Consider the following 12,539-nt stretch of genomic DNA (forward strand, 5'->3'; position numbering starts at 1 on the left):
AGCCTTCAGCTCTTTTAAAGCATGTTGGTACTGCCTTGTCTGCTTTCTCTGCAGCTGCTTTTTGCTGACTGACCGGGTGCTTGGCGTAATAAGACCCATTATGTTTAGTTTCAGTCATGTGACCACCTGATCAATACTTATGTTGTCTACCCATAAGGATTTGAATTTACAAGCCATTGCTACACAGTGGAGATGGATGGTGGCCATTCACCTCTTTTGATTTAACTGGTTTCTTATAGCTCTCCTTGTTAAGTTTCGAGCTCTGAGACAGTGAGTCTAGGAGTCCATGTTTTGAGTCAGACCACAGATGATAGGAGGTGTGAATCCTGTAATGGTTTTGTCTTGATATGTCCATTCAAGGGAGGCACTCCATCCATGGTCATTCATTTGCAAACGTCACCTGGCCCTCAGCAGACATCTTATGCAGCCCTTTTAATGTTCATTGTAGTTCATTTAAAAAATGGAAACTTTACTTCTAGAAGATTCAGTGTTGAATACGGTTCAGGTTTAAAGTTAGTTATAGGACATGCCTTTACTGGGCATGACAATACCATCTACAACATGCACTGCAGCAACTTGTCAAGCCTCCTCCGACAGCATCTTCCAAAACCATGGCATCTGCCACCTAGAAGCATAAGGGCAGCAGACGCATGGGAACATCACCACCTGCAAGTTCCCCTCCAAGTCACACCATCCTGACTTGGAACTATATCGTCGTTCTTTCACTGTCACTAGGTCAAAATCCTGGAACTCCCTCCCTAAGAGCACTGTGGGTGTACCTACCCCACATAGACTGCAGCGGTTCAAGAAGGTGGCTCACCACCACCACCTCGTTGGCAATTAGGGACAAGCAATAAATGCTGGGCTTGCCAGCAATGCTCACAATCCATGAATGAATACAGAAAAAAAGTTGGGAATTCCATCATTTTGACCTAGCGACGATGAAGGAACGGCTGGTATATTTGTTCAAGTTAGAATGTTGTACTGAGAGACTCAAAGCAAGAATCTAACTTTTTGTGCCTTACTGTGGATGCTACAATTGGCCTCAGGGCCCCAATCAAGAAGGGGGTGGGGGGGGTGGTAGCAACCAGTATTTCTTCTCTTCAGTACTATCTAGTGACTTCTGTTAGAAAAGTGCATGTCTAGATTTTAAAAGAGAGCAGCGTTCTGTTTGTCTGTGATGCCTCACACCATTAAATAGCTGGGCTGATCCATTTGGAATGACAACCTCCAGAGGCTTGCGCCAATGGATTCCTACCAAAACATTTAACAGCCACGTTAGGAGGGGCAGAAAAATATGGGAGGGGTTTAAAATAAAACATCCATCTAACCTGTTCTCTTCTTTGCAGGCACACAGCAACCGGTGAACCTTATGGCCCAAAGCTTTTCAACCATATCCATTAGCTCGCCAACCAATGTGGTGCCTCCACGACCTCCAGGAGCGTCTCCTTTGATGGCTGGCAGTGTGCCAGTGGGCATGGGGATGCCAAACATGATGGGGACTGGTGCCATAGGGATGAATCCTATGGGTATGCCTCACAGTAGTGTGATGAACCAAGGAATGATGGGAATGAACATGGGAATGGCTCCACCTAGCATGGCCATGACCGGTTCCATGGCAATGGGTGTTCCTGCCATGGGTCTCAATGCCAACATGACGCCTGCAATGGTGCAATCCAAGCAAGATGCCTTTGCCAATTTTGCCAACTTTAGTAAATGAGGAGGCTGGAAATATTCCATTAACTAGATGAAGGTGTGAAGGCTGCACAAAATAGTACTTGAAACATGTGAAGATAGGTTGTCTTAAATTTTTATAGCTGTAAAGAACAGGTTTTGTGAAGAATATGGCATATTTTGTATTGGGGTGAAATCTAGTAATTGGCAAGATCTGTGCTATTGATTGTGTATGTCTGTTTCCTAACAGAGGTTCTTCAAGTAAAATTCCTTTCATTGGCATCTTGTTTGCGAGATACACCTGAAAGCCTTTTTAAATGTTGATGAATTTTAACTCTACTGAAATCACAGGGCAGGGAGGATTACATGGGTTGGGCAAAGCGGTTAATATCAAAAATAATTTTTGTACCTATCTTAATGACCTCTAAGTCAGAATCCCAACAAAATCATTAAAATCCAGAGTATAATCATTAAAAGTTTAGTTCTTTACCTGGGCACAATCAGTCTCTCCAGGAGTGCGATAATCAGCTTGTGTATATATCCTTTATATAACAAATGAATGCAAAATTGTTAAAAAGGTCTACGTTTAGGTAGCAAAAAAAACCAAACCCGATTACTGGAATGTAAATAGTTTGGTGATATATTCCAGTCTTAATAGAGGAAATTAATTCTTCCTATCATGAAAATGTCATTATTAATAATAAATGGTAGTGCAGCTTTTTATTCTTTTCCCTCAATTCCCCCTTTCTTTTAAACTGTCTAGTGCTGAAATGCAAATATCAGCTACATATTTCCTATGCAGTGGTGGAAATGTGGGGTAAAGGAAGGGCAGCTCACGTTGGTAATAGGTGAGTGCATTGGTCTCTAGTCACCTTAATCCAACTGTTTTCTGCATGCACACACACAGGTGTGGCCTTTTCTTTCTCTCTCAGCCAAGCAAACCCAGCAAGTGTGCAATACCCAAGACATTCCTCTGCTCTTTGCAGAAACTAGCATTAACGCTAAACTTGCCCTGGTTGCCGAGGTGGCGCAGATGAAACGAGTTCCATTTCTTCCAAAAATGTGTGCACTCAGTCTTTTTTTCCTCTCTCTCTCTGGTTTTTTGAATTTTTTTGCCTTGGTGACTGGTGAATCATGACACAAGTGTTCTGTAATGTTAAAGCCAGGTTATCTGCTTGTTGGATGGGAACTTCATTAAGACACTCGCTGCTGTGATGCAAAAGTCAAACCCTCTACCTACAGTGATTCTTTTTTTCTTTTCCCCAACATCCTGGAGAGGAAAAAAATGTTGTTTCAATTGTACTCACGACCTGTTATGTATGACAGTAAACTATTAATTAAAATCTGTTACTTAAAATCATCTTTTTTTGTGCCCTTTCTCTGACTTTGTATTGGGACTTCGGGAAAAAAAAATCATTGTGGAAGTAAATTTTTTAATGAATAATTCACATTGCCTTAATGACTTTGCATTTGTCCCTTTTCCAACGAAAGACGTTCAGCACTCAAAATTTAAAGAGGGAAGATGCCTTGACCTAGTCTAAACCTTGCCAATTCTCCCATCTACAACATTTATAATTAGGCATAAATTATTGTACTTCAAGTATAGTGTAATGAAAAGTGATTTGTTTCCTAAATAAGAAATGAGAGGCTGTAATTACCAGTCTGCACTTTTTAATCATTCAACAATTCAATGTGTTTGAATTGGAATCAAAGAATAAAAGCTTTCATGTATAGTTACATCAAAATAATCAATGCATGCTTCAGTAGTTTTAAAGCTGTTGGTTGGTTGTTTTTCCTGTAACTACTCCTGAGAGAGATGACCTTTCATGTTGATTGAGATATAAGCTGTTTTTAGTGGGGTTACAAATAACACTAATTCAAAGTTAGGAGGTTTGATATATACAGAGAATTCCGAGGAAGAGTGAAACTTTTGGCTGGCATGCTCCCATTCCAGGTTTAACATTCTGTTTAATTCTTGTCTGGCTGCAAATGTTTCTCCAGTAATAATATTATCCCAGACATTTCAATGAAATGTGCTAGTGAGTAAGCAATTGATTCTCTGGGTATTTCTCTCCCCCAACCCCCTCCACTGGGATTTCAGTAAAGTGGATGATGTGTGTGTGAAGTTCTTGTACTGTGCCCAATTGAACTGGGGGATGGAGAGAGAAGCACCAACCAATACAACTAAGTTTTGTCCTGACAAAGTTGGGCTATCTTTGGAGAGAGTATTTCAATTTGTGTAACACTAAGGTGACTACAGGGCTGTTGTAGGGTGGGGGATGGATGACACAATTTGTGGTGATGCGTTAAAAGCAAGACCACAGATATGTGATTTTCACAGAATTGTGGAATAAAATCCCCAGAGCATCTGAAGAATATGACTTGAATCTCTGGAAATGAATGGTACTGCACAAGATTGCTACAGTGCGATTTTCATTTCCTTTTTGTACTTGTACCAAACCCAATGACGCTAAGAGTCCGAACAAGTTGGCAAGCTAAGTATTCTTGTAGTTATTTGAGGCACTTGCATTTTTTCTCCTGAATATGTAAGGGCAGTCTTCATCACTTCAGTTTTAGCTGTTGACTTGCATTCCTCCTTTCCTTGAGATTTTGGTATTAAAATCAGATATGCTATTTATTTTTAAATGAAAGTTCGGATGGTGAATGGTTTTTATACCAGCTTTTAAAATTAAATGATTTTCAATCAGTGATTTTCATTTATTTGTGATTTAACAAAACATTTCTGCCTACTGTAAGTTTAATTATATAAAACACACTTCTCGCCCTTCAGTATAAATCCATAAATCACAGAATTAGAATATTATTACAGCGCAGTACAGGCCCTTCGGCCCTCGATGTTGCGCCGATCATCTGACCTACACTATTCCATTTACATCCATATGTCTATCCAATGACCACTTAAATGCCCTTAAAGTTGGCGAGTCTACTACTGTTGCAGGCAGGGCGTTCCACGCCCCTACTACTCTCTGCGTAAAGAAACTACCTCTGACATCTGTCCTATATCTTTCACCCCTCAACTTAAAGCTATGTCCCCTCGTGTTTGCCATCCTCATCCGAGGAAAAAGACTCTCACTATCCACCCTATCTAACCCTCTGATTATCTTGTATGTCTCTATTAAGTCACCTCTCCTCCTCCTTCTCTCTAACGAAAACAACCCCAAGTCCCTCAGCCTTTCCTCGTAAGACCTTCCTTCCATACCAGGCAACATCCTAGTAAATCTCCTCTGCACCCTTTCCAAAGCTTCGACATCCTTCCTATAATGCGGTGACCAGAACTGCACGCAATACTCCAGGTGCGGCCTCACCAGAGTTTTGTACAGCTGCATCATGACCCCGTGGCTCTGAAACTCGATCCCCCTACTAATAAAGGCTAACACACCATATGCCTTCTTAACAGCCCTATTAACCTGGGTAGCAACTTTCAGGGATTTATGTACCTGGATACCAAGATCTCTCTGCTCATCTACACTACCAAGAATCTTCCCATTAGCCCAGTACTCTGCATTGCTGTTACTCCTTCCAAAGTGAATCACCTCACACTTCTCCGCATTAAACTCCATTTGCCATCTCTCAGCCCAGCTCTGCAGCCTATCTATGTCCCTCTGTACCCTACAACACCCTTCGACACTATCCACAACTCCACCGACCTTCGTGTCATCCGCAAATTTACTAACCCACCCTTCTACACCCTCATCCAGGTCGTTTATAAAAATGACAAACAGCAGTGGCCCCAAAACAGAACCTTGCGGTACACCACTAGTAACTAAACTCCAGGATGAACATTTGCCATCAACCACCACCCTCTGTCTTCTTTCAGCTAGCCAATTTCTGATCCAAAGCTCTAAATCACCTTCAACCCCATACTTGCGTATTTTCTGCAATAGCCTACCGTGGGGAACCTTATCAAACGCCTTACTGAAATCCATATACACCACATCCACGGCTTTACCCTCATCCACCTGTTTGGTCACCTTCTCGAAAAACTCAATAAGGTTTGTGAGGCACGACCTACCTTTCACAAAACCGTGCTGACTATCGCAAATGAACTTATTCTTTTCAAGATGATTATAAATCCTGTCTCTTATAACCTTTTCCAACATTTTACCCACAACCCAAGTAAGGCTCACAGGTCTATAATTACCAGGGCTGTCTCTACTCCCCTTCTTGAACAAGGGGACAACATTTGCTATCCTCCAGTCCTCCGGCACTACTCCTGTCGACAATGACGACTTGAAGATCAACAACAACGGCTTTGCAATCTCCTCCCTGGCTTCCCAGAGAATCCTAGGATAAATCCCATCTGGCCCACATTCTCTGCATGTGTATAGAATTCAAAAGTACGATCAAGAGTAGTGATGTTTAACATGGCATGTTGCATCTGAAATGTTTGCTACCACCTGGTTCCCTCACCAACTCAACAATCCCTAAATGCCAAATTATGTTCAAGTCTTGAATATTTTTGTAATAAGGCAAAGCTCTTCTTGCACCCCTCGTACCCTTAAGACAAAATGAGAAAATTTGACATGTCTTCTTACTACTAGTACTATTGATACTCTGAATTGTCATCTGTTTTGTCTTTTAACTTGATTTCAGTTAAATAACACAAGCCTTTTGTGTGTTGTCCTTTACTCGACCCTTTAATCAGATCTCCATGTAGAAAACATTACATTTCTAAATGGAAAGGTATTAAAACTAAGAACTTTATTTCCTAAACTTCAAGAATGAAACTGTTGGGGTATAGACAATGGATTTTAACAGCAGCAGTAGTGTCATGGAAGCCCAGGAAGGAGGAGAAAATAAAGATAGTCCCTCCCTGGACAGCTCCTCTTTCCCTCCGTATGTTACAGCAGAAATCTGCAAGCAAGTTAACCTCTCAGGGTGTGTACAACCAAAGAAATGTCCTACCAGCACCAGATAAAAATGAAATTTTGTGCAAAAATATACACCCCAACAGCATCCATATCCAGGTATAATAGCCATGTTTGCACTCCAGCTAGCTGTCCTTTCACCCTGCAATCATGGTGGCTGGGTGCAATGTCACTGCATCAACATGCCAGTAAGCTTCATGTTAATGTAAATACTGGTTAAGGAAAACTGATTTCACATAAACCAGTATAAAATTCTGAATCTGAAATAAAAACTCTGTTGGAAATGTATCCAAGGCTGGTCTGCATCAGACAGGTAATGTTCAAGGTGCAGATCTGATCGTCTTCCCAAGATATAACTCTGTCTGTCAGTGTAGAATGACTTGCTGTGCATTCATGTTCTATCAGACCCTGGCCTGTTAATTTTGTCTCAGGGCTAAACTCAAAAACTCCAAAGTGTATTTTATTGATTTCTAAGTCCTCTACACTCTTCCATGAAATGCAAATGGCACATCAGGATCTTTCTGTAATATTTTAGCCTGAAGCAACATTCAGGTGATGTTTATCACCTTTTACTACTTGACATTTAGTTGGGCCAGTCACTGAGAAATAGGATTTTAAAAATCCCTGCCATCTGACACAAAGCTCAGTAATCAACCAGCTCTTAAATTGGATGCTGTAATGGGCACGATACTCGTAGAGAGGCAAATATGTTGAGAACTGGACTGGTTACATTTACCATCTGGTATCCCTGCAGCTGGCAACCTAATGAACATGCACCTGCTCAAAAAGGAACGAGTTCATTAATAATCTAGTACCGAAAGGAAAAATAGCTTTGTCAGCCATTACTCGGATTGGAGTTAACAAAGTGTAAATCATCACTTAAATTGAAATGAAGTGGTGAATTAGCAGTTGAGAACTTTTTGGATAGATGAAATGTTTCTGTAGTTTACTAACAGTGCAGAAAAAACTTTTTTCCCCCTCCCACTCCTCTGAAGACATTGACCAAGCTGCAACTCCCTAGTACGTGACACCTCCTGCCCCTGCCACCACTTGTATAGTCTCATTGAGCTACAGCTCCACCCCCACTCACAATATGGTCACACTGAGCTGTAGCCCAAGACCCCGGTACTGTCACATCAAGTTGCAACATTCCAGTTCCTGACTCACTATGATGCTATCTACATAAGATATTGCAGTTAGCATACCAATAAAATTTGTCACCACTGAACTTATTTTGTGCACTGGAACAGAAATATCTTAGAAAAACATGTAGTTGTACCCAAATCCATATGTGACAACTAATAAGACAGTAGGGGTTGGATTTTCAAATGCCGTGGGTTGAGGACTGGGTGCAGGCACTATTTGAAAATCATGGTCCTGGAGGTTGTCTATGGAACCCGAAAGCTCTGGGCTAGTCCATAACTTTCAATGTGGCTGGTGGGGGTGGGGGGGGCTGATGAAGGGGAATGGGGGAACCCACTCACCTCCAATTAAGCTCATGGAAGTGCTTATTAGGGGGCTGCCGGGGTGCCCTACACTGCAATTTTCAATTGGGATTCTGGTGAGCCTGACCACTCCGATGCACGATAGTGCACAGCTGTCAGGCTCACAGTGGGCGGAGGGCAAACTTTACTGTTGGAAGATGAAATGTTTTGGGCCCACGGGTATCTTGCACCAGACAAAGGTAGGACATTTTTAAAATTATCTTTGAAAGCGCTGCCTCACTTTATTCTGCTGGCCCTTCAAGGAGCCATTATGGCTGTCGCCTGCCTTTGCCACTCTCGCTCTGCAGGCAGCTCCCACCTCCTGCAGACTTGGTGCTACAGATTGGGCACAGCTTGTCTTCTGCCCAATTAGGGCATTAATATTTAAAGATCACGTTACGTTAGCAACACAGCTATGGCACAGGGTCGGGACCCAGAAATCATCTGGGTGGTGGTTCCTGACCCTGTCTTGACAATTCAGCCCCAGCAGTCACCTCTCATTGCTCTTTCCACTGATGGAACTGTTAACACCAGTACCTCAGCCTACTGTTAGCTCATTTAAAAGGCTGGCTCCAGGACAGAATGTGGTTTAACTGCACTGTTTCTCTGGCTAATTGGACATATAGTGGTCTGTAAGTTCCATATGCCCACTATACTGAAATCCTAGGGATAACACATTAACAGCCCAGCTTAGAGTTGGATGTTAATATATTGTGTTTGAGGAATCTGCCACCCTGGAAACAAGGACACTCTATAACTCAGCTTTCCAAGTCTGCTTGGGCACCAAATGGCTGCAGAATCTTGCATGCTTTCAGAGGCACATTAGTGCAAGAATGACCCAATTAGTTAAATAAGTAATCGACTATCAAGAGGGAAATGTCATATTCCATTTAAATTAAGAACCACTGAAATGCTATTAAAAGCTATATAGTACATTAAGACTTTGATTTGCATTGCAATAGTATTTCAGATTTTAATGTTGTGCTGGAAGACTCTGCACAGGCAATGGCTCAGTATGGATGTTACTTTTTTTTTCCAAGGAAAATTTATTTCTTCCATTTATATGAAACTATTCAAATCAATCTGGTAATCAGAGCTGTTTCCAGCTGAATCAAGGCAGGTTAAGCTGAGAAAAGAGGATTCTTTCCTCTTTTATCGAGGCAAATGGACATGTAAGTTCTCAGCACTTGTGATTTTTCATCTAGCTGAAAGGATCGTGCAGTTGGAGTGCTGGCCAGAGGTTACATAAGATCTTTCAGCTATCTGACCTGGTAGGAGTGATGAGGTACTTGGGATAGTTTCCCACAAATAGCTTCCTTCTGAGCTGTAATCTTACCCCCACACCCTCCCCCGGCCCACCCTACTTAAACAGTTTCCCTCTAATATACCCTATAAAATGTCCCATTAACATTCTGGGTCTGAGCGCAATCATAGCTTCTCCACATAGCCAAAAATCCCTCAATCCTGATGCCATTCTAGTAAATCTATTCTGCAACCCCTCTAAGGTCTTGGCATCCTTCCTAAAGTGTGGTGGTTAAAACTGAACACCATAGGCCAGTTGAGGCCTAACCAGTGATTGATAAAGATTTAGCATAACTTCCTTGATTTTGTACTTTGTATTTACAAATCCCATATGCTTCCTAATTCTGTGATTCTCAACTTGTCCAGCCACGTTCAAAGATTTGTGAATTTTAACCAGTTTTGGCTGTACAAATATGCTCTTCATTGGAAATCTGTGGCCATGAACCCTTGTTAGCAGTGTTAGAGTGTTTGGCCATTATTAAAAACTGCTGAGGTTCAAGGAATTTCAGCTCAAAGTGCCTTTGTGTATTTTTTTTTAATTCCCAGGATATAGGTGACATCAGCAAGGCTGCATTTGTTACCCAACCCCAGTTTGTACTTTCTGGGTCACTGCACAAGGTAGACTGGGCAGGTTCCCTTCCATGAAAAACATTAGAGCTCCAGTTGTGTTGTTAGTGACAATTTGGTGTAAGTTCACGAACTACCAAATTTACTGAATCGGTGGGATCTGAATTTTCCCTCTGGGTCCGATAACCACCCATCATATCAGATAAGGCAGTGAGTGTAGCAGCTGAGTTCACTGGCAGCAATATCACAGCTGGCATCCCCACACATACACTTCCAGGGGTAGGGAGGGCACTGGATAGCGAGAAGCAGCCAGAACCCTGGCTGATTTATTTTTCCCAACCCAAAACCATAGTATCCCAACTAAGATTAACTAATACAACACAGAGTAGGACTTAAAATAAGGCTGTCCTGGTGCGGGTCATTTATTAGTGCACAGTACCCTTGCCCACCAGGGGGAAATTAGACTATTTTCTCAATAGGTATACAGCGGCATAGAAAAGGACACAGACTAACCAGGTTTCAGGATGAATTGGACACAGTTCTGCACGTTGTTGACGCTTTGTTCCAATATTAAACCTTGGGTTTTGGCACTGGGCTACTCTGCTTTGTAGCAGTCAATAAGTGATGTCACTCACTGCACGAAACTGGCTACAACATCAATCCAATGACAGAATGGAACAGAAAATCTCACAGCACCCCCAACTTCAAAAGAGGGAGAGTAAAATGGCAATTTAGATTTAACATTTTTTTTGCAGAATGAGTTGTGGCAGTGGGCAATCAACAAATCCAAAACTTGGATAAGTATCTGCAGGAAAAATGATATCTGGCTGAGAGATATCATACGATGATTCCTGGACACCAGATAGACTACCAGGGTCAGTAATTATCCTCTATATTCGTGTGCATGTTAATAAAGTCATTATTGGATGGGAGGCTCTTTATACTAGATGGTATCATCTCATTCACCACCACTTTCAATCACGAGTGATGCAAATTCCTCAATCTCCAGGTTGCTTGCAATGTATTAAACAAAAATAACCTATATAACTGCACCCCCACCCACTGCCACTAAGTATTTCATCCTTTTTGCATTTGAGAAGTACTGTCCTGTAACTATCCTTTGCAATAACAGCTCAGCTTCCTCAGTCAGATATAGCTTAACATACAAAACTTTTCAATTTCCGCACCAAGTCTCATGGAACAGAAAATCTCAAACCCACTGCACACATTAATACAATGTTGCTTCTTCCTTGGCCAAATGTGACCTTTGCTCACAGCATACGCAGCCTGGAATCTTTTAACAACCCTATTTTAGTCATTGTAGACTGAAGACTACAAGAAACACTGCCACTACTTGGTGATGACCAACTACATGGCATATTTTGTCCCATTTCTAACATTTTGAAATGAGGCATTTACTGGAGTACTGCAATCAGAGATGGCAAAACACACGCCATTTAATCCAGTCACCTAGGCAATTTAATATTGAGAAATATAGCCAGGTAATGCAGCAGCTCCATCTAACTGCTGCCAGCCAGAAAAACATTTTGTCAGCGTACTATCAGGTTCCTGCTAAGGCAGAATTAACCACCAAAATGAGGCAATTCAGAAACCTGAAAATGACAAATCAAAAATCCATTTGGTAGAAATTCCGCTCAAACACACAATCAATTCAGATTTCATTTTATTTCCTGTAAATAGCCAGATTTCCAGGCTGTTAAAGTTTTGTGCAGAACAAATGTGTTTGCTGATCTGGCCTGCAAATTACTTTGTTGGTATGATACTCCACGAAGGTCCAATGTGTCGAGGACTGGAGTGGTTGGCAAATTGTCCCACACTCACTCTGTCTTCATCACTGCATTAAACTGATCAGTAAGATATTCTCTCCCCGGATGAAGAGTTGTTTCACGTGTCTTTGAGAAACCTGCTGATAATCCACCCTAGGTTGGGCTTTCATTTTCCGTTTCTTTTTCTCCCCCGTAGGGGTCCTCAGCTCCAAATTTGTTTGTTCGGAGTTCCTCTTTGATCGATCAAGATCTACAGCTTCACTCTGTGCAGAGAAGTTTAAGGTATCTGGGGTTACCTGCACAGGTTCTGTTTCAACAACACAACTCAGACTTTTGCTGTCATCCAGTTCAGCTCTACCATCCTCAAACCTCTTGGATAAACAGCTGGTTTGTTCCATAGTCATGGCACAGGTTCCCTCACCCATAGATCCTTCTTGGAGTTTAAGGCGGTCAAAAAGCTGCATTTCAAAACAAATATAGTGAACACATTATAATGTGCATAGTGCCTAAAGACAATCATAATAGAGCCAAATAATAAACTAAATATAGCATGGGTTAAATACATAAAACTCCTACATATGCCATCAAACACTCCCAGGTCAGGTACAGCACAGTGTAACTCTGACGACATTGCATCACTCATCTATCTCCAGAAGCTGGAGGACTACATTTGCAACTTGCTTTTGTTACTTTTTGTTTAAGCTTTCTATATTTCCCTGTACATTGTATATTTGTTTAAAACACCAATAAAGTTGTTTTTCTGTTTTAAAAAAAAAACAGTTTAGATAAGAGAAAAGCTCCTTCTACACTGTCCTATCCAACACTCCCAGGACAAG

General features: G+C 41.5%; 2 protein-coding genes across 3 annotated transcripts in view; one reads left to right on the plus strand and one right to left on the minus strand.

Annotated features, from left to right (window-relative positions):
- Nucleotides 1-3,034, plus strand: part of clint1a (clathrin interactor 1a) — a 230,668-nt gene extending 227,634 nt beyond the window's left edge. The window contains exon 12 of the mRNA XM_068043203.1: nucleotides 1,350-3,034. Coding sequence (XP_067899304.1) covers nucleotides 1,350-1,720 — 371 coding nt within the window. The 3' untranslated portion in view covers nucleotides 1,721-3,034. The remainder of the gene's footprint in view (nucleotides 1-1,349) is intronic.
- An 8,549-nt stretch (nucleotides 3,035-11,583) lies between these two features.
- Nucleotides 11,584-12,539, minus strand: part of lsm11 (LSM11, U7 small nuclear RNA associated) — a 55,902-nt gene continuing 54,946 nt past the window's right edge. For both annotated transcript variants that reach the window (XM_068043204.1, XM_068043205.1), the window contains exon 4: nucleotides 11,584-12,161. In XM_068043204.1, the coding sequence (XP_067899305.1) occupies nucleotides 11,769-12,161 (393 nt within the window). In that variant the 3' untranslated portion in view covers nucleotides 11,584-11,768. The remainder of the gene's footprint in view (nucleotides 12,162-12,539) is intronic.

Source organism: Heterodontus francisci, chromosome 12 (genome assembly GCF_036365525.1).
Source record: "Heterodontus francisci isolate sHetFra1 chromosome 12, sHetFra1.hap1, whole genome shotgun sequence".
Taxonomy (NCBI): Eukaryota; Metazoa; Chordata; class Chondrichthyes; order Heterodontiformes; family Heterodontidae; genus Heterodontus; species Heterodontus francisci.